The sequence below is a fragment of the Vitis riparia genome, chromosome 2 (assembly GCF_004353265.1).
Source record: "Vitis riparia cultivar Riparia Gloire de Montpellier isolate 1030 chromosome 2, EGFV_Vit.rip_1.0, whole genome shotgun sequence".
In the NCBI taxonomy this organism is placed as follows: Eukaryota; Viridiplantae; Streptophyta; class Magnoliopsida; order Vitales; family Vitaceae; genus Vitis; species Vitis riparia.
This window is the reverse complement of record NC_048432.1, coordinates 18,141,100-18,162,834: the sequence shown is the minus strand read 5'-3', so window position 1 is coordinate 18,162,834 and position 21,735 is coordinate 18,141,100. Positions and strand designations below refer to the sequence as shown.

The following is a 21,735-nucleotide window of genomic DNA, read 5'->3' as shown; positions in this document are numbered from 1 at the left end:
CTTCTCTCCTTTCATTATCCGCTTCTCATTCTCCAGAGTCCAGAGACGAGAGCGGGAATGATAACCACCACCACCACAATCGTCGCAATTCCGCCAACTCACTCCGCCGCTAACCCATGGTGGCGCGGCCCATCATCAACCATCATTAGGTTTCCGCCATCTAAGCTGAGGCCTCTCTCTTCTTCTCCTTCCACTTCTGTCTCTGTTGTTGAAGAAGGAGAAGAAGAAGCGCCTCCTCTTCCTTCTGATGCAGCAGCTCCTCTCCAATCCCAAGATCCTCCTCTCGGGTACCCCTTCTTCCCCGTTTTCTACTCAACTATTCTTATATTCAACCTCCTCTATTCAGTTTCTGAATAAAATTATGTTATATTTGTATTTAATGCTTTGTATTTGCTGAATAAAATTAAAAGAGAATTGGAATCAACAAGATCTTTATTAGGCAATTTTTTTTTGGTAAATGGGTGTATGTCATAGATGACTTTTTTTTTTTTTCCTTCTGTTTGTCAATTTGGATGAGCAATAGAAGGGGTTAGAAGATTACACGTTGAGGGAAAATTGATAGGGGTGAGAAGACACAAATCAGGCTATGGGTGGCACTGAGGAGAATTGGTTAGATGTGCAAAAGTTGAAGAGGCTAAAATGGGTTGGAGAGAAAAGATTTGAATTCCCGTTGATGTATATTTTTGGATGATTACGTTCTTTCTTTATGTTAACTTCATTTGGATGATTAAACTCTTTCTTTTTGTTGAGTGGATTGCTGATGTGAATGAGAGAAATGCTTATTTCTACTTTTATAAACAAAGCTTGACAGCAGGGGGTTGTAAGGCCTGTGAATAAAATATCGACAATAGGAAAATGAGAGGTGGTCATATGGTAAGGTTCCATGGTCTAGTGGTGAGGACATTGGACTCTGAATCCAGTAACCCGAGTTCAAATCTCGGTGGAACCTTCATTTTTTTTATAACCACTACCACCACAATCTTCGCAATTCTGCCACCTCACTCCGCCACTAACCCATGGTGGTGTGGCCCATTATCAACAATCATTAGGTTTCCGCCATCTAAGCCCAGGCCTCTCTCTTCTTCTTCTTCTTCTTCCACATCTGTCTCTGTTGTTGAAGAAGGAGAAGAAGGGGAGGCCCCCTTCTTCTAGTGCAGTAGCTCTTCTCCAATCCCAAGATCCTCTTTTCGGGTATCCCCTTCTTCCCCCTTTTCTACTCAACTATTCTTATATTCAACCTCCTTTATTCAGTTTCTGAATAAAATTCTGTGTTGTATTTATATTTAATGCTTACTATTTGCTGAATAAAATTAATGAGAATTGGAATTAACAAGATGTTAATTGGGCTTTTTATTTTTTGGGTAAGTGGGTGTATGTCATAAATGATTTTTTTTTTTTTTTCTCTTGTTTTCAAGTTAGATGAGCAATAGAAGGGTTAGAAAGATCATATTACATATTACACTATTTGGGAAAATTCTAAGAGAGTGAATCTTTGGATAAAGTTGAGGGAAAAGTGATAGGGGTGAGGAGACAGAAATCAAGCTACGGGTGGCACTGAGGAGAATTGGCAAGATGTGCAAAAGTTGAAGAGGCTAAAATGGGTTGGAGAGAAAAGATTGGAATTACCGTAGTTTAACTGATTATGTACTTTTTGTCGGTCTGGATTTGCAGAATTTTTATGCTGGTCAATGAATTATTTGTTTGAGGATTGAATGAAGGGATTTGTTGAAGGATAAGTTCATATACATCATGACTTGTTTGAATTTTGATGGAATTTCAAATGCTTCTGTTTGAATCCTGTTTGAGGAAAATGGGTTTCTTTGTGGATTAGTAACTTTGTCCTCATAATTATTGTTTTACTGAATGGGTTCTTGTAACATCGTCGAACTTTTATAATGTGTAAAGTGTGATTAAAGGGTCAAAGCTTAACCCTAATTGATATTCATCCACGTAAATATATAGTACATCAAGCAAACCTAATTAAGGGAAAACCGTGAGTTTAGGAAACAATCCTAAACAATGCCGTGAGTTTAGGAAACAATCCTAAACAATAGCAACTACTTTCCTAGAATATATCATAATATCTCAACACCCTCCCTCAAGTTGGAGCATGAGGTTCAAAAATGCCCAACTTGGCAAGAAGATAATCAAATTGTTTCTTTCCAAGAGCCTTTGTAAAAATATCCGCCAATTGTGTAACAGTAGGAACATATGATGAAGCAATCAAACCATCTGTTATCGCATCCCGAACAAAGTGACAATCAACCTTAATGTGTTTGGTGCGTTCATGAAATACTGGATTTTTGGCCATATGAAGGGCTGACTGACTATCACAAAAGAGCGTGATTGCCTTTGGGTGGTGCACACCCAAGCTCAGAAGCAACCCCTTCAACCATTTGAGCTCACAAGTAACTGCTGCCATAGCTCGGTATTCCGCTTCTGCAGACGAGCGGGAAACTGTGTGTTGCTTCTTTGTCTTCCAAGAAATAGGAGATTGCCCAAGAACACAAGCCATCCGGACAAAGAGCGTCTAGTGACTGGACATGCTGCCCAATCAGAATCACACCAACCCTGTAGGGACAGATCACTATCTGCACGTAACAAGATACCCTAACCCGGAGTACCTTTCAAATAACGAATGACTCTCAAAGCCGCCTCCCAATGCTCAATTCTAGGCTCCTGCATAAATTGAGATAATATATGAATTGAGTAGGCCAAATCTGGACGGGTCACTGCCAGATAAATGAGTCGACCTACTAATCTGCGATAGGACTCAGGGTTCGACAAGAGCTCCCCATTTGCGAGTCCTAATCTGTGATTTTGCTCGATCGGGAAGCCACACGGCTTGACTCCCAGTAATCCGGCCTCCGATACAATGTCAAGTGTGTACTTGCGTTGACACAAGAACAAACCAGCCGAACTCCTGGCCACCTCGATTCCAAGGAAATACTTCAAAACACCAAGATCTTTCATCTTAAAACAATCACTGAGATAGGTTTTAAAGGTCTTAAGTGCAGCGGAATCATTCCCAGAGATAATAAGATCGTCGACATACACTAGCACATTTATTTGAACATTGCCCTTAGTGTAAGTAAAAAGAGAATAATCAGAGTAGGATTGTAAGAAACCATATCCTTTAAGAGCCGTGACCAACTTGGCAAACCAACATCTCGGAGCCTGTTTCAACCCATAAAGTGATTTCCGTAACCTGCAAACCAAGTTCGGATCGGAACGCTCAAATCCTGGGGGTAGCTTCATATACACTTCCTCCTCAAGATCTCCATGCAAAAAGGCATTGTGAACATCCATCTGATGAAGTTCCCAATTTTTCGAAGCCGCAATAGCCAAGAAAGCATGCACCGTAGTCATTTTGGCAACTGGAGAAAATGTCTCATGATAATCAATACCGGCTTCTTGATGATTCCCCAAAACTACTAATCTGGATTTGAGCCTTTCAATATCACCGTTTGAGAAGTACTTGGTTCTGTAAACCCACTGACTTCCCAAAGCACGCTTACCCTTTGGAAGAGGTTCAAGAGTCCACGTACCATTTTCCTCCAAAGCCCGAATCTCCTCATGCATTGACTTTTGCCAACCGACATCTTTCATAGTTTCTTTAAATGACTTAGGATCATTGCTCGAAATAATAGCTGCAAGAAACTTTCGATAATGTACAGAAAAATTGTCACAATTTATATAATGTGCTATGGGATAAGGAGTACCTGAGGGATGTTGTGGAGACGGAGTGGCGGGAGATGGACTTTCAGCAACCACCGTATGAGTAACAAAATCTCGTAATAGAACCGAAGGAAATTTATCCCTCATTCCCTTTCCCATAGGAGCAGACTGCCCATTGCTTGTATTGTCAAGCCCAAGTGAATCAAGCCCAACAGTGGGAACAACTTCCGGCCCAGGTGAAAGAGGCGCTGAAGAAGCCTGATCTTGGTGGGCTTGGGGTTCAGGTTGGATGAGGTTGGGATTTTGTGTTTGGGCTTGTGGGTTAGGCAAATCAACATCATCATCGACAAAATCAGCAAAATCACTATCAATTTCAACATTTACCGTAGGCACAATGTTTTCCGGAATAATATTCACAGCACCCAGGTTACCAAACGGAAAAACATCCTCAAAAAACTTGACATCACGAGAAACAAATAATTCCTTGGTGTCCAAATCAAACAACTTCCACCCCTTCTTTCCAAACGGGTAACCCAAAAACACACATTTTCTACTTCTACTTGCAAATTTGTCACCTTTGGATTTTTGATCATGAGCAAAACTAAGACAACCAAAGGTGTGAATTGCTGCATATGAAGGAGGGGTGCCAAATAGGATTTCAAATGGTGTTTTATTGTGTAACAAAGGAGAGGGAGTGCGGTTTATTAAGTGAGCAGTGGCAAGAACACTTTCGCCCCAAAAATAAATAGGCAAATTTGCTTGAAAGCGTAATGCCCTCCCCACATTTAAAATATGCTTGTGTTTTCTCTCAACCCTCCCATTTTGTTGCGGAGTTCCCACACAAGAAGTTTGGAATAAAATGCCAGTTGCAGAAAAATAGTCAAGTAGGCATTTAAATTCCGTACCATTATCACTTTGAACAACTTTCACTGTTTGAGAAAATTGTCGATCTACCATTGCAATAAAAGACATAAACATCCGAAAAACTTCTGTTTTATCGACCAACAAATAAATCCACACAGCTCTTGAGAAATCATCAACAATAGTTAAAAAATAACGAGCTCCACAAGAAGAGACATGTTTATAAGAGCCCCACAAATCACAATGTATTTTCTCAAAAATTCTAGTTGCCTTATTGTCACTTAAAGGAAATTTGTCTCTAGGATGCTTAGCACGAAAACATATTTCACAAGCTTTGTTTAAACTACCCTTAAGATTGCGAACTGGAGGAAGTAACTTCACTACTTTCTCTGAAGGATGTCCCATCCTTTTGTGCCACAACTCCAAAGTGGATGCTGCGTTGTGGACAGAAACATGTTGTACTGAATCACCTTCAGCTCCACCGAAGTAGTAAAGTCCATCTCGCCTAACTCCCGTTCCAATCAGCTCCCTGGTGTGGTCCTGTATAGCACACATATAAGAGTTAAATTGGACAATACAATGTAAGTCATCAGTCAATTGTGAAACCGAAAGTAAATTGCAATTGAGTTTCGGCACATAAAGAACGTTTTTAAGAGTGATGTTATTCGACAAACGAACGGAACCGGATTGGGTCGCAACAACAGATTCACCATTAGGAAGGCCAACCGGACACTCAAACAACGCTATAGTATCAAATAACCAAGATAAATCACCGGTCACGTGATGAGTTGCCCCGATGTCAATGATCCATGACCTCGTGTCAAACTTACCATTCAACCTGTCATCCGGAACTTGAGCATTACCAATTAAGCCCGCAAGAGCTTTCCATTGTTCGGGTGTGAAGAGTTGATCGGTAGAACTTTTAGTAGAGGATGCTCCAAACTGTGCTACTTGCCGCGTTAGCACGAGCTGAACCACGCCCACGACCAGCCTGCTGACGACTACGTCTAGCACCCCCATCAGCCTTGTTTTGATCCAACCACCCCTTAGGATAACCCACTATTTCATAACAATTATTTTTGTCATGGCCATGCTTGTGACAGTGAGGACAAGCAACGAGGGACCAACAAGTTGAAGTCTCATGCCCCGTCTTCTTGCAGTGGCTACACACAGGCCTCTCCGTTTGTCCTCGTCCTCTTCCAGCACCTGTACGGACAGCAAAGCCAAGAACCTCTGCTGGCTTGTCTTCTGTGACTGCCTTGGCGAGCCGCACACGCTCATCTTGTATCACCAGTTGGTACGCTCGATCAAGCGAAGGCAAGGGATCTTGAGAAAGGATATTGGTTCGTAATTGGGCGTACAGATCAGTGTTGAGTCCCATCAAGAAGTCATGTAATTTTCCTTGTTCACGTCTTGCTTGGTGCAATGATGCGGCAGTACAAGACGAACAACAAGTGCAAGAAATTAGCGGTTCATGCTTAAATAATTCCTCCCATAATACATTCAATTTGTCATAGTAAGTTGTAACAGACATAGATTTCGGTTGCTCACACTTAGCAATTGAAGTCTTTAACTGTTGAATTCTTGGGCCATTAACCATAGCATATCGTTGCTTAAGATGCTCCCATAAGCGTTTTGCATCACGAAATTTAGATAGGGTACTCTTTACCTCGGGATCGATTGTGTTTGTAATCCAAGAAACCAACATTGCATTGACGGTGTTCCAATCAGATTGGGTATATGGAGGTTGTGGTCTGGTGATAGTGCCTTCCAAAAATTCGAACTTGCAGCGTGCCTCCAATGCCAACTGAATATCGGAAGCCCAATCATCGTAATTGTCGCCGCGTAAGCGAGTGGGAGTGATGAAGTCGCCTGGTCGGTCTCCTGTGCCGAGAAAAAAAGGTGAATTCATCTCCCTTTTAGGTGGCGGCAATGGTGGTTGTTCATCGTCGTCGGCCATTGTTTTATTGTGTGTGCATGTCAGGGCTCTGATACCATGTAAAGTGTGATTAAAGGGTCAAAGCTTAACCCTAATTGATATTCATCCACGTAAATATATAGTACATCAAGCAAACCTAATTAAGGGAAAACCGTGAGTTTAGGAAACAATCCTAAACAATGCCGTGAGTTTAGGAAACAATCCTAAACAATAGCAACTACTTTCCTAGAATATATCATAATATCTCAACATAATGCGATTGATATGAATTTGGTATCATTGATGTATATTTATGGATGATTACATTCTTTCTTTATGTTAACTTCATTTGGATGATTAAAATCTTCCTTTCTGTTGTGAATGAGAGAAATGCTTATTTCTACTTTTATAAACAAACTTGTTTGGAAGGCCTGTGAATAAAATATCGACAAATAGGAAAATGAGAAGAGGGCATACTGTAGGTTCCATGGTCTAGTGGTCAGGACATTGGACTCTGAATCCAGTAACCCGAGTTCAAATCTCGGTGGAACCTCATTTTATTTTTTATTTCCTCTTCCTCTCTGACTATCACACTTGTCTCAATTTCAAGACCACACATCAGCAGTAACTCATGGTGGCACCACCATTGACAACTCAGCTACCATGGATGACCCGATGACCTATTGACAACACAGCTACCATGGATGACCCGATGACCGTCATTAGGTTTCCACCATTATCAGTATCACATTTGTCTCGCCGACAACACCTCACATGGGATGTAACTTATAGTAGCACCCCCATTGACAACCCTCATCATATTTCTACCATTATTAGCATCTAAGTTTAGGCCTCTCTGTTCTTCTCCCTGTTCTTACATTGGCAGTAACTTATAGTGGCACCCCCAATTGACAACCCTCATCATATTTCTACCATTATTAGCATCTAAGTTTAGGCCTCTGTTCTTCTCCCTGTTCTTACATTGGCAGTAACTTATAGCAGCACCCCATTGACAACCCTCATCAGATTTCTACCATTATCAGCATCTAAGCTTAGGCCTCCCTGTTCTTCTCCATGTTCCTCTTCTGTTTCTGCTGTTGAGGCAGAAGATGAGCCTCTCTGTTCTTTTGCAGCTTCCAGTCTAATCTGAAATCCACTTCTCTGATATGCTTCCCCATTTCATCGCCTAATTTTGTGTCATCTGATTTTGTTCCTAATTAATTTTCTGATATTTGACCAACTTTACCAAATTCTTGGATGCTATAATTTAACAATTCCATTTTAAAAAAAGATTTGGAGAAGAGCTTATGGATTTCTGAATGAATGGATGAATTATTTTTCTGGATTTGAATGATTTGCACTTAAATGCTTCATGGCAATCTTATGAATGGGTCAATCTCACATAAAACTGGATGTTGTTTATGAATTTAATGCTTTAATGAACTAAAATTGAAAGGATTTAAACTGCCTAATTGAAAATTGAAACAAAATTGGAAATGTGGACAAGATTTTAAGATTGAATTGGTTCACTAGACCATTACTGGGGAGTTTTTTTTTGGGTAAAGGATAGTATATAATAGATGATTGCATATGGTTGCATATGGTCGTTATTGAATTTAATGCTTTAATTTGTTGAACTAAAACTGAAAGGATTTAAACTGCCTAATTGGAAATTGAAACAAAATTAGAAATGTTGACAAGATTTTAAGATTGAATGTGTTCATTAGACCATCATTGGGGAGTGTTTTTATGGTAAAGGATGCTATATAAGAGATGATTGCATATGGTTGGATTAGCAATAGAAGGTAGGAAAGATCATATTAGAGATGACTCTGTTTGGAGAATTACTAAGAGGTAGTGAGCAACCAATAAAATTAAGGGAAAACTGATATGGGTGAGGAAACAGGAGTCACTAGGAAGAATTGGTTTATTATGCAAGTTGAAGAGGCTTAAATGAGTGGGAAAAATAGATTTATTCCCATATTTTAGCGGAATATGTGGCTTTTGCTAGTCTAGGTTGTGGATTTTTTGTGTGTTACTTGTTGAAGATTGAATGATGGGACTTACTGTAGGGTAAGAACATGTACACCATGCTTTTTTTGGGTGGAAATTGAAATGCTTCTGATTGAATCCTGTCTAAGCAAAATGAGGTTCTTTGTGGATTGTGCTCATAATTATCATTTTACTGGATAAGGTTTCATAATATCCTTGAACTTGTATGATGAGATTAACATAAATTTTATATTGATTGATGTATATTTTTGTTGATTCAATTTTTATCTTTCTGTTGCTTTCATTGCACATGGATTGCTGGTGTGAATGAGAAAAATGCTCATTTCGGCTTTCATAGACAAACTTGTCTGTAGGTGCTGTAAGGCTTGTAAATAAACTATGGACCAGTAGGAAAATTTGAGATAATCATATACTGTAAGGTTCCATGGTCTAGTGGTCAGGACATTGAACTCTGAATTCAGTAACCCGAGTTCAAATCTTGGTGGAACCTTGTTTTGTTTTCATTTTTCCTCTCTCCATCTGCTACACTTGTCCCAGTTACAACACTACACATCAGCAGGAACTTATGGTGGCACCACCCATCAACCGCTTTCCTTAGATTTTCATCCATATTAGCATCTATTCTCAAGCCTCTCTCTTCTTCTGTTTCTGTTATAGAAGCAGAATCAGGTCCTTTTCCATCTGATATTGCTCCCTTCCTATTTGAAGCCTTGTTTCTTGGGTCTAATTGTCTAATAAATTATTATGATATTTTACCAACTTTACCAAATCTGGAATTTTATGTCTTAATTGGTTTAAAAAGGAAAGAGAAGCCCCCTTGAAATGAGAAAAAAAAAGGTGACGGGGCATAAGGCACTCAAAACCCAAGTGACCTTTCTCCTTTGGTCAAGTAATTGGCAAAGAAGATGCTTTCAAATACTAGGGGGTTCTGGCCTTTCCTCTTCCACCAAAGGTGCCCTTTCCTTCATCCCTTGTTTCAATCAAGGGGGGAAAGTGAGGAAGAAGCATATGTAGAAATAGAAAGAACTTCTGGAGAGAAGGGAACCAATTCTAGGTTTCAACCACTTTTATTCATCATTCTTTTTCTGTCCTTTTACAGTTAATCAAACTGCACTTGGTTGAGGCAAAAATGGAATTGAGAGTTCCAACAATTTGGAAGCATTGTTCAGGATGAATTATTCAAACATGGTGAACCAATATTCTGGAAAGACCATTATGGGGAGTATTTTTCATAAAGAAGTGTGTATTATAGATGTCTATAGGGGGCTAGATTAGCCAGAAGACTTGGCAAGCTCAGATTAGGGATAGGTATGTTTGGGCAAATTCTGAGTCACTGAAAATTTGATAAAATGAAAAGAAAGCCGATATGGGTGAATAAAGAAGATTAAGGCCATGGGTGGAAACTGGGTTTAGATTCTCATCTTTTAACAGAATATGTGGTTTCTGTCGGTTTTGAATTTGCGAAAATTTTAATTTTGCTGATGGATATAAGAGGCATTTTGTCATGGGATCTTGTGGACTTTTTATCCACTGAGTTATTTCTCAGGAGTGAATGTAAGTCCAAATACATCATCCTTTTTGAATTTAGACGGGACTTGAAATGCTTTTGCTTGAATCTTGTGTAAGGAAACTGAGATTCTTCATTGACTAGTGCTAATAATTACTGTTTTATCTGCTTAGTTCTCATAAGATCTTTGGACTTGAACCTAAGGAGACAGATTTGAATTCAAATAGCTGGAATGCCTTCATATTTTGTATGATTAAATTCTTTCTGTTTGTTATCTTCGTTTTCAATCAGATTGCTGACATGATAGAGAAAGAAAACTCATTTTCTGCTTCTTTTAACCAACCTGTCTACAGGGGTTGTAAGGCATGTGGGAGAGAGGAGATGGAGAAGGGGTGTAATGGTGAGGGAAGGATCCAAGGTGGGATTGGTACAGTTCCAGGGTTTGGTTGGTGGCCAATAAAGGCTTACAGGCCTTGCCCTGGATTTGTGGCATCCGGTGGTAGGTATAGACGCCGTGGGCAAAGCATGGATGAGGTTGCCTTTGGAAGGGGGGGAAAAGGAGCATCCATGGCAAGCGACGAGGATGTACAATCAAGGTAGAACTTAGAGGCATTTTTTTATTCCATAGCCCTTCTCTGGCTTGAATATTAAGTATCTCATGCATTCTCCTCAACTCTTCCAGGCAGAAAAAGAAAAGACCCAAGGAGATTTAAAAGGTAGGTGCATTGTGCTGGGATGCACAATGCACAGACTGTGTGGAGCCAGTTGCTGTAATGGAGGTTGATTTATATCCAACCCATGTATCATAGGCTCCATCTGCTACTTTAATCCACCAAAAAAATTTAGAAAGAATTTCAATCTTTCAAATGTATTCAGGTGGGTTTGTGCCATGTTTCTGTAATACTTCTCAAAATCTCCAGTCTTTCCTGCCTTCTTCTATTTGCTACTGAAGCTTCCAGGCCTATCTTCAAAGAAACCCAAAAAGGTCCAAGGAAAAAAAAAGATCAATTTTTGATATATCACTGCGACTAGGAAGGACATTTGGGCCCTGTCCCCACTTATAATGTCTCTATTTTTTCAGATGCTAAAATCAAGTTTTAATTGTTGAATCCATATGTGTTCAATTCTTTTAATTATTAAATTATTTTTTAAAAAATGTAACTAAAGTGTTTTAAATTAATATAATTTTTTTTTTGTAAATTTTAAAAAATAATTTTTTTAGGAAAAAAATCAGAAGCAACCAAGAAGAAAAATATATATGAAAAATTCTAGCGGTCCAATGAAAATCTAACAGGTGGCCTCGTTCATCTCTGCCCAAAGTGTCTCATGACCGTCTGATGCCGATCAAGATGCCTCTCTGATTTTCGAAAGGCCAATGGTATTTGTCCAGGTGGAACTCACAAGGTATGCAGAAGTTCTCTGTTCTCTTTTTCTTTCCTCGGACCTCGACTGGAATCAGAAAACACACAAAGTTTCACTGTTTTTTGCTTCCAAAAATAAAAGTTTCTGCGAGAAAATGGAACCAGAAACCAGACGCAGAATCGAGAAAACAGTGCTCGAGATCCTCAAAAGCGCGGACATGGACGAGATGACCGAGTTCAAAGTTCGAAAACTAGCTTCCGACAAACTTGGAATCAACCTCTCCGCCCCGGACTATAAGCGCTTCGTCCGCCAGGTCGTCGAGACCTTCCTTCAGTCCACCGAAGAACCTGGACGGGAACCGGAACCGGAACCGGAATCGGAACCGGAACCCGATCGGAAGAAGGCAAACACCGAAGCAGCTGAACGAGAACCGACAGAAGAGGAGGAGGAAGAGGGGGTGGAGGAGGATCGAGGAAAGAGTAGTGGTGTTAAGGAGTACGATGATGACGGCGATCTCATTATCTGTAGGGTGAGTTATCGAGTTTTTAATGCTTTCTTTGAAATGGATTTGGTTTGTTTGTGTTTTGAGGACTGGTTTTGGAGAGTGAGTAAACCCTAACCTTTGAGGTATCGTGATTTATTTTTTTTCATGTTATTTTGTTTTTAAGAGGTTGTGGAGCTTAGCCGGGTTGAGCTGGACTGGTTGCGTGTGGTTTTGCACGGCTATGGACTTAGGATTAGGCTTTGTTTGGGTTTGGAGAAAAGTGAGGAAAACGGAAACTGAAATTTTGTTGTTCATTTCTTTACATTGCTATAGACTTGATGTTAGGGTCTGTTTAATTTCCGAGAAAAATGAGGAAACAAAAATTGAAGAAATGTTTGTGTGATGTTAATCATGTTACATGGCTGCAGGCTTAGCCTTAGGCTCGGATTGGTTGCCGGGAAAACTGAGGGAAATGGAAAATGAAATGTTATTGTGCATTATCTTACATTATATAATTCAATGTTAGGGTCTGTTTAGTTTCTAAGAGAACTGAAGAAAACGAAAAGTAATATATCAATGACTCAATAGTTCTATAGGGTTCAGCTGAGGGGAGGGTTTGTTGTTCTCGGTTCTCAAGGTTCCTATCTTTCCTATATTTTCTTTGAACCAAATAGAGCCATTTTAAATTTGTTTTTAATTTTTATTTTTATTTTTTAATCTTCTAATGATTGGATTCCTGTTATTTATACGTGGTTATACAGCTATCTGATAGGAGAAGGGTGACAATTCAAGATTTCAGAGGGAAAACGCTGGTTTCAATCAGAGAATTCTATAGAAAAGATGGCAAAGAGCTTCCTTCCTCTAAAGGTAATTAATATGGAAACTTTACTTCCCTTATGTTTGTCGGCTTCTGTATATGTTTTGTTGTGCTTATAGCCTCAATGCACACGTAAAACAAATTTTAGATTATTTTTAGTTCTCGGAAAATTTGAGTGAAAATGCAATGGTAAGAAAATAGAGCGGAAAAAAAGAAGGAAAGAAAAAAAAAAGATTTAAAATTAATAAATTATTTTTATTTGCCACTTCGAACTTCTTTTACTTATTTTAACTCATCGATATAAAGATTAAATAAGTTAAAAATTTATAAGTTTTTAACTAGTTTTAATTATATTTTATTTTCTTTGGTATTTCCCATCGGATGATCAAATATGAGAAAATTATTTTCCTTAACATTTTTTTTTCTTTAGTACTTTTGGAGGACCAAATATAACCTTAATGAATTCATTGATAGGGGAAAGTGAAAATTTGAAGTTAAATAAGAAAAAAGGAATTGGAAGATGAGGTTTTGGATCTATAAATAGAAATTTGGTTTGGTGATTCATTAGAAAGAATATGCTGGTTGTGAAATTTCACATCTATATGCTTTGTTAATCTGGTTTAACGTTTGCTTGTGCTTTCTAAACATTTACATAAAATCCCACTTTTTCATGTCAAGACCCTTGAAATTTTACTTGATGTTTTAGTTGAATTCATACGTGTTCTTGTTTAGCCCTCTCTTAGAGTAGTCAAAGTATTGCTTGATGAAATGAAATTGTGATGCTTACATTTTGATGATTTAGAGCCCAAGTCTGTGCAATAATCAAATTTAAACCTTATTTAGCTCAATTGAGGCATTGAATCTTGGTGGTTGTGTGTGAAAGGGAGGGAGGTATTGCTATGCCTAATGTTGGTGACAAGTCATGCCTGCTATTGCTTCCATAGGCTCACACTTGAACCTAGGGTGCTTTGTTGGCCTGCTCTCATGGCTTTGTTTACTCTACATGGCTAGTTAGTTCTGCATGGTGGTGTGAGAGTCCTTTTTTATTTTCCTATTTTCTTTCACAGGTTTGATTTTCCGCTGGTTCAACTCAGCAAGGCTTGAAATCCAACTAGTTATGTAGGCTCTACATATTCCATTTGCGTTGCACTCAATTTAGGGTTCTTTCCCTGTTGGATCACGTGCCTTGAGATTTTGTACTTAGTTTAAAATACATCCTCAGTGTATCCAAGAGTCAGATTGCCCCTCTCACTGAGTATGCTTTTGTGTAGAGATTGAGCCAGCTCTGAAAAGGGAAAGAGGTAGTTATGGTTAAGCGTGATTGAGAAATTGGGGTTAGTTGTCCTTGGCTGTGAGTTAAAGAGACTGATATAACTGTCACTTGATTATTCCTTATGTAAATGGATTACTGAAAATTTTTGCAATTGGGAAGGGAACAACCCAAGAAGTAGGTGAGCTTCCCATTCTAGTATATTTAATAACTTTGTTGTGTTTTAACTTTTATGTTTTAAGACATCCGGCCCATATGCCTCGATGTGTAAATAGCGTATTTCATCCTCTCATATAGAAGAGAACCGCTAGGCTATTGCAAACGTTCTCCAATTGTGAGACTTCAACCGCCCTCCCCCAGGTCAACCTCATCAAAATATCTTGAACGGTCTGTGCAAGATAGGGTCATCTTGTTGGTTAACCCTTTCATTTTGCCTACACTGTCAGTCTTATGTGTGTATATAATACTTAAATGGGTTTATCTCTACTTCACATTTGCTCATCCACTCTATGCTTGATTCGATAGCATCCATTTGCACAAGGCTAAGAAGAAATGTACCCACATACACATGCTTCTTGTTTTCTCTTCCTCTAGCCCATATCTAATTGTATGTGTTCCAAGTTTTTCCTTCTTATCCAATAGTAACAGGCATTTTGTGTTCTCAGGAATAAGCTTGACAGCAGAACAGTGGTCAGCCTTCAAGAAGAATGTACCCGCAATAGAGGAAGCCATCCAAAAGATGGAGTCAAGGTTGATGTGAGAACATCATGTTTGGGGCCGCCTAGAGCTCTGATATTTTGAACCTTGACTCATGGTTTAACAATCTGATCTGGGTCTGACAGCTTATTATTCCATCTCTGGATGTCAGCAGATTTTCCTGTAGATCTGCTGCCATGATTTTTGGTCACTGCAGACGAACCCATGGGAGTCAATGTGGACTATCTTGAAACAGTATATGCTTTTCGATTTGGTATTGTGTATGGTATATTATATCGGAAGTTTTTTATATAGTAAAAAATTAAAAAACGCATTTTTTATTTTTCTTTTAATTTATAATTTATGGAACATATATATTATTTTATTTTTCTCTCAATTTATAAATTGTCGACATTTTAAATAGTAAATATAATAATTTTTAAAAAGAAACAATATAAAAAATAGTTAAAAGGAACATTATAGGGTTATATCTCGAATTGTATCCTATCATCTATGCATTATAAGATATACCAGACGAACGTCGAAAATGAGAACACACTCCCAAAATTGTTTAGTCGTACGAAAACAAATGGAAGGGCCTCATTATTTCGGATACTTCTAGCCCAAAAATCAAATGAGGCCTGACCCTGTTTAGGATTTTGGGCTTTGGCCCAAACGCTGCATACCACCATTCTCATAGTCTCGGAAGTCACTAGCTGTTAACGTGCGAATTTTCTATCCACTTCTCCCGAATGCTCTGTCCACGTGGCAATCTGCTAGACCTCCACCTGGTTAATCCAAACACCACATTTCAATCTAAGGCTAACAACGAAATACCACAATTCTAAAATTAGATAGACCCACGTCTCAAAGCCACACGATTTTCCTCCTGTCCCACTCGCACACGTGCTGCACTTCCCACACGTGTGTCGTTTCATAAAAAGGCTACACCTCACCCATATCTTCAAATCAGAAATCAGAAAAAAGAAAAAAAGAGAATAAAAGAAAAAAAATATGGGGTGTTCTTCTTCAAAGCGAATCGAGGCCACAGTGGATGTCTACCGTCCTGCGCCGGCGAGTTTCGCTGTATTCGACATCAACACCATCGAAGAGCCGTGGCTCAAGGTGGACCATGCGCCGGAGCACCACCAAGAAAAGCCCACGCACTTGCCGCCTCTCATACTGGAGAAGCTCAACGCCTTGGAGGAGGGGCCTCGTTCGTGGGACGAAGTCAGTAGAGCTCTTGAAGACCTCAAGCCCACGCTCCACTCCCCTGCACCCGCTGTAACCGATGCCGACAAGCCCCCTCAGCCTCAGCCTCAACCCCCAGCGCAAGATAGCCCCACCCTCAAGCCTCAAGCTACCCGGAAGAGCCTCTCCTTCCACACGGTGGCAGAACTCGACACCAAGCTATCTTCGAAGTCGACAGAGTCGACGAAGACTGAATTGAAGAAGACCGAGTCGATGAGGATTAGCTCGAAGAAACCCGAGTCACGGGATGCGGCAGCTGCGAAGGTGGCGCCGGCGGTGGTAGTGTCTGAGGGGATGAGGCCGGTGAAGGACAACATGTTCATACTGAGAGACAGACAGGAGAGAGAAAGAGAAGGAAAATCGGCGAACTTTGATAAAATGATGAGCAGGAGGGACCCACTGAGCGAGTACCCGGAGAAATGCCCTCCGGGCGGCGCCGACTCTCTCGTCCTCTACACGACGTCGTTGGGAGGCGTGAGGAGGACGTACGAGGACTGCAACCGCCTGAGATCGGTGCTGGAGAGCCACAGGGTGGTGTTCGACGAGCGTGACGTGTCCCTGCACGGCGAGTTCTTGAAGGAGCTGAGAGAGCTCCTGGGAGAAGAAGCGAGCGTGCCGAGGCTCTTTGTAAAGGGTAGGTACGTGGGGGGCGTGGAGGAGGTGGTGGAGCTGAACGAGTGGGGACGACTGGGAAAACTGCTGAACTGCGCGAAAGTGGAGAGAGGAGTAGGGAGGCAAGGGTGTGAAGGGTGCGGAGGAGCAAGGTTCGTGCCATGCCTGGAATGTGGAGGAAGCTGTAAAGTGATGGTGGGGGAGACGAAGGAGAGGTGCTCCGAGTGCAATGAAAATGGGTTAGTGCAGTGTCCAGCTTGTCTCTGAGACTTACCAGTACCCACCCCCCTATTTGTTCAATCACACAATTGGATGCATGGGTGTATGCAGTATATGAAACCTAGTTGCTTTTGCCTGTAATATCAAAATATGTGTAGTTGAAATTCCATATGATTTGTGAGAGATGGTACTGCAACTGTTATATGTTAATTTTCTTGCCACGATTCAAATTAGAGAAAAGCAAAAGAAAATACTTAGATTTAACGATTTAACGCGGTTTGACAAATTATCTATGTCCACTGGAACATGAAGAAAAACTTTCACTATACTACCATTAAGTATTAAAATTCTAAAAATACCCATGAATCGTACCGTAGGGACATTGCCCTGCACCCCCAACCTATCGTTTGTGCTGTAATTCCACTTCAGTATTTATCAATTTTTATTCATATACGTCTTTCATTCAATATCAGCCACATACAATAACATTCTATATATCATACAAAAACAAGTGAAAAAAAAAAAAAATGACCTCTCTCTCTCTCTCAAAGTGTTTTGAAAGTTTTTTTTTAAAAAAAAAATAAATAAAATTATAAAAAAAATATTTTGAAAACTTTATGGGCGTGTTTGGTACACAGGGAATAGGGAGTGGGAATAGACATCTCATTCATTTTCTCCCTTATTCCTATGTTTGGATAAATGTTAAGAAGACGGAAATGAAATAAAAAATTATTCCGAAAGAAATCAAATCCAACTTATGAGTTGAATTTGCATTCATTAAAAGTAGGTGGTTTTTTGATTCATTAAACCTATTTGATAATATAAAATAACCTAAATTACTATTTTACCCTCTTATCTTGTTCTTCAAACCCGATTATCTTCTTTGTAAAGGTAGAGATCCATTCATCATCCACTTCTTATCTTCTTTGCAAAGCTAGAGACCCACTCATCATCCAATTCTCTGCAATAAGTGATTCTTCCAAATTGAATCAATTAAACCTTCCACGATATTTAAAAAAAAAAAAACTCAATTTCTAATTTATAGGGTTTTGGATGTTCATTTTGATTGTTGGATTTAGGATTCGTCATTGTTTGCTGCAACTAGGTTATGAAAACTCCCTTCTACATCTTCGATCAGGTTTACCTTATTTTTTCTTTTTTCTTCTACTTCTTTATATGTGTTTATTCTTCTCTATAAATCGATTAATTTTTTTTTATTAATTTATGTTTGGAATCTTTGATGTTTTTTTATCTTGTATTAATGGAAACTGGAGAGAAAAATTGAAATGGTTGGAAAAAGATTTTTCGATTTCACGTGTTTACAATATTGAAAATTTTTAATGGTTAGGAAAAAAATAAAAAGAAAAAAACAAACAAAAGCAAAACTTTTGGTTTTTTTTCCCCTTTGTTTATTATTATCGGCGTCTTCCTTTCCTAGTTAAAGTTATGAATTCTTTTATTTCCTCTTTTGAAAATAAGAAAAACATTTGCTAGCTTTGAAAATTTAAATATTATATTAAATAATTTTTTTTTGAAAAATATAATTTTATAACTACTTAAGCATGACAAATTATTCAAATTTTTAATAAAAATAATAATTGAATATTTGTACATTAGGGTTATATGATTTTTTATGGTTAATTTTTTATTTATTGAGTGTATATATAATTTTTAGTCTTATTATTTAATAACAAAAAATCTCTCAAATTTTATTTTTTTAAAATAAAAGTAAAACTAAAAAAAATATTTTAAATTATATGTAAGGATATTATTGTAAATTTATTTCTTTTTCATTTCCATTCCTATTATTATCAAACATCGGAATGGAAACAAATAATCATTCCAATCTTGCATTCCTAAGTTCATCCAAATGCTAGAAATGAAATCATCAAATTCATTCCATTTCACTAAGAAATAGAAAAGGAAACAAAATATTATTTTCATTCCTTATTCCGACGTACCAAACACCCCCTATACGTATATAAATGAATGGAAAATAATTAAAAAAATTATATTTAAATTTATAATTTTCTTGGCCAAGAATAAATTTAAAAATTGTTTTGCATACTGAATTATTATAGAGATGGTTTTGAGCCATGGAAACGTTCACAATAGACAATTTGATAAGTCCACAGAGTGTATGGATTTGACGTAAGGTCCCCTCTAACACACATGCCAAACATACCCTTAAATATTCTCTATGTTTTATCATCTGTCTCCTTAGTAGATGGGCCGCATGAATGGGCTTTTGAAAATGATGGGCTTTTCGTTGATTTTGGTTTACTACTATTAAGCCCAATACTGAGTGATTTGAGGATGATTGAAATATGATGCCCCTTATTCACATGAACAAGGGATTTGTCTTATTAATGATCATATGATTGATTTCTAATTGCAAGGTATGTAAAAAATAAACAAAATTGAAATTCAAAAGGGAAAAGTCAAAAATGGGAGTAGGCATTCCAACAACTTTCAGTGTGAATTCAGATGTCTTATAGACATTCAAATGTGGCTGTTGGGGACGATGAAAGGTCTCTTCTAGGTTCTAATGCCCACTATGGACCATTTCAACTTTCAAGCATTTTGTTACCTGGTTTTGTAATTCTTGGGTTCTAAAATGGACTTTTTGGTAATTTTCTCTCTCCTAAATTTGCTTTTAATAAACTACCTAGAATTTTCATATGGAAACCTAGGTGATGTCCCATTTTTTAATTTTTTTTATTAAATAGAAAAAATTAAAATATTTATCATTTTTTTAATGCTAAAAATGAATCAAATATAACTAAAATGAAACTATTGATTTTTTTTCCTTAATACTTAATAAAAACAAAATGTTAAAAAAATAAAACAATTTAATACTAAACACCGTTTAATCTTAACTTTTATTTAAAATTAAGTAAAAAAATAAACACCACATTAGTTTTTAAACTTTTACGATGAAGCATATATTGTAATAATACTTATTTCTTTATCCTAAAATTTGTAACTCTCAAAATTCTTTCAAGAGTTTATCTTGGATATCTTTTAAGTAAAAAGATGTGACCTATAAAATTTGGATAATCTATTAAGAAACATGACATGTTGCATTGAATTTTGTTTTTTAAAATTATGATTTTAATTTTGACTTCTATTAATCAATATAATAAAGAAACTTATTTTTATTAAAAAGGTAGAACCTTTATCACTTGGGATGTAACTGCTGTGAAGTCTATGGCCTTGCTAGTGCCAAACCAATTGCATTCTAAATCTTTAGAAGTATGACATTTAACTTAAGAAGCATGGTAAGAGTGTGTGTGCGAGTGTTTTTAAAGAGACACTTTTAGTGATGGGCACTTTTAGTGGCCAATCCCTCGGTCTCATGAGCTTGTGGAGTGAGAAGAGGGAGCCTCGTGCGCTTAGGGGCCTAAGCCTATTCGGGTGACTTGTCCGCAGTCCGCACGAACCCCTTTGCCTTATTATTTTGGTCGTTTCAGACCCTATTTAATTTTTGCTTCGTTTGGCCTTTAATGGCCTGTGAGTATTTAAGAGATTTTTGCGTATAAATTGAGAACCCCTCTGAGCCTCTCATCATCAAGCTCTCTCGCTCTTTCCTTGCTCAGCCTATCTCTCTCCCAAACTGCTCTCCTCTGCTCTATTTAAAAAGCATTGCAAGTTATCCTTTCCTAACTGTGATTGTAGCTGTAGTGCGGACCCCCTCCCCCCCATGACACGTGGCACGCACCGCTGTCCGGATCAACTCTATCCGTACCCCCAAGAGGACACATGGTGCACACCTCTATCCGGGTTCCCCAGGTAGGGATGGCAATGGGGCGGGTCTTTTCGGGTACCCGCCCCGCCCCGCCCCGCCCCTAATGGGACGGGATATTATTTTACTAAACGGGTCCGGGATGGGTTTGAGATTTTTTTTCATACTCGGGCCGGGTTCGGGGCGGGTTCGGGTATTGCCCCGTCACTCCCCGCCCCGCCCCGCCCCTCCCCGCCCCTGATTATATTTTATGTTTACCAATGATTTTCTACTCAAATAGGAATCCAACAGTTCTTTTTCTGGAGAAGAGTTAATTAACACCTAAAGAACAGTCTAGAAACTATTAATAATTATATAGTGCACATGGTGTCTACAAATTATCATATTGAATTCTCAGGTGCCAAACACATGGATTATGCAATGATAAAGAAAAGAAGCAGGAAAAAAAAAAAAGCGCCTTACTATGGAATTATCTCTACTGCATTTGCTTTTGATTCCACATCCATTAGAAAAAGGGAAAAATCTTAATGCTAAAATTGATTAATCATGGGGAAAAAATTAATGGGAAATTCAAATTAATGAATTAATTAAAGATTTAAAAAAAAATTAGGGTTTGAGAAAAGGGGAAAAAAGGGAAATAGATGAGGATGAGGAAGTGAGGGAGGGGCTGACCTCCGATGGCGATGTAGGGGATGCAGTGCTGGCCTCCGATGTAGACGACGTTGGAAACGACGCCGTATAGGGGTTTTCCGACCATGGGGAGATTGACAGAGTTCTGGAGGAGTTGGAGGGTGGAAGGAGCGGCGTTAAGGCCGTCCTTGAGGAAGAAGTTGATGGCAGTCCATGGGAAGCACCTGAACCCCTGCACACAGAACCCTAGCCCCAGCAGTCCCCTGATCATGGGAGCCTCCGATGTAGACGGCGCCAGAAACGACGCCGTATAGGGGTTTTCCAACCATGGGGAGATTGGCGAAGTTCTGGAGGAGCTGGAGGGTGGAAGGAGCGGCGTTAAGGCTATCCTTAGGAAGAAGTTGATGGCAGTCCATGGGAAGCACCTGAACCCCTGCACACAGAACCCTAGCCCCAACAGTCCCCTGATCATGGGGATGTATATAAAGTTAAACGGGGCGGGTATGGGAATGTATCATACCCGTCCACCCCGGCCCGCCCCGCCCCGCCCCGTTTAATTTTTTAAATGGGATGGGGATGGGAATTGCTTCAAATAAACGGGGCGGGGTTGGGAGGGGGCCGACCAGCCCCGAACCCGCCCCATTGCCATCCCTGCCCCCAGGGAGGGCACAC

The 21,735-nt window shown here is 39.0% G+C and overlaps 3 protein-coding genes and 3 non-coding genes across 7 annotated transcripts; all 6 read left to right on the top strand.

The window, feature by feature from the left end:
* The first annotated feature begins 9 nt into the window (after positions 1-9).
* On the top strand, positions 10-11,067 carry LOC117904169. The gene is made up of 3 exons (XM_034816685.1): positions 10-287; positions 10,331-10,573; positions 10,660-11,067. The coding sequence occupies exons 1-3, from the start codon at positions 58-60 to the stop codon at positions 10,688-10,690; spliced, it is 504 nt and encodes a 167-aa protein (XP_034672576.1). The 5' UTR covers positions 10-57; the 3' UTR covers positions 10,691-11,067.
* Positions 878-949, top strand: TRNAQ-CUG. Its single transcript has one exon. It is a non-coding gene; the product is annotated as a tRNA-Gln (tRNA).
* On the top strand, positions 6,939-7,010 carry TRNAQ-CUG. Its single transcript has one exon. It is a non-coding gene; the product is annotated as a tRNA-Gln (tRNA).
* TRNAQ-CUG lies at positions 8,889-8,960 on the top strand. The gene has a single exon. It is a non-coding gene; the product is annotated as a tRNA-Gln (tRNA).
* Positions 11,068-11,195: 128 nt separating the features above from the next.
* On the top strand, positions 11,196-14,959 carry LOC117904158 (RNA polymerase II transcriptional coactivator KELP). 2 transcript variants are annotated; one of them, XM_034816676.1, is made up of 4 exons: positions 11,196-11,381; positions 11,481-11,868; positions 12,585-12,690; positions 14,576-14,959. In XM_034816676.1, exons 1-4 carry the CDS (start codon positions 11,353-11,355, stop codon positions 14,668-14,670), a joined length of 618 nt encoding a protein of 205 aa, XP_034672567.1. In that variant the 5' UTR covers positions 11,196-11,352; the 3' UTR covers positions 14,671-14,959. The 2 variants fall into 2 exon arrangements, with proteins under 2 accessions (XP_034672567.1, XP_034672564.1); XM_034816673.1 differs by having other exon boundaries at positions 11,196-11,868.
* Positions 14,960-15,572: 613 nt separating this feature from the next.
* Positions 15,573-16,910, top strand: LOC117926886. The gene has a single exon (XM_034846191.1). The coding sequence runs from the start codon at positions 15,621-15,623 to the stop codon at positions 16,734-16,736; it is 1,116 nt and encodes a 371-aa protein (XP_034702082.1). The 5' UTR covers positions 15,573-15,620; the 3' UTR covers positions 16,737-16,910.
* The last annotated feature ends 4,825 nt before the right edge of the window (positions 16,911-21,735 follow it).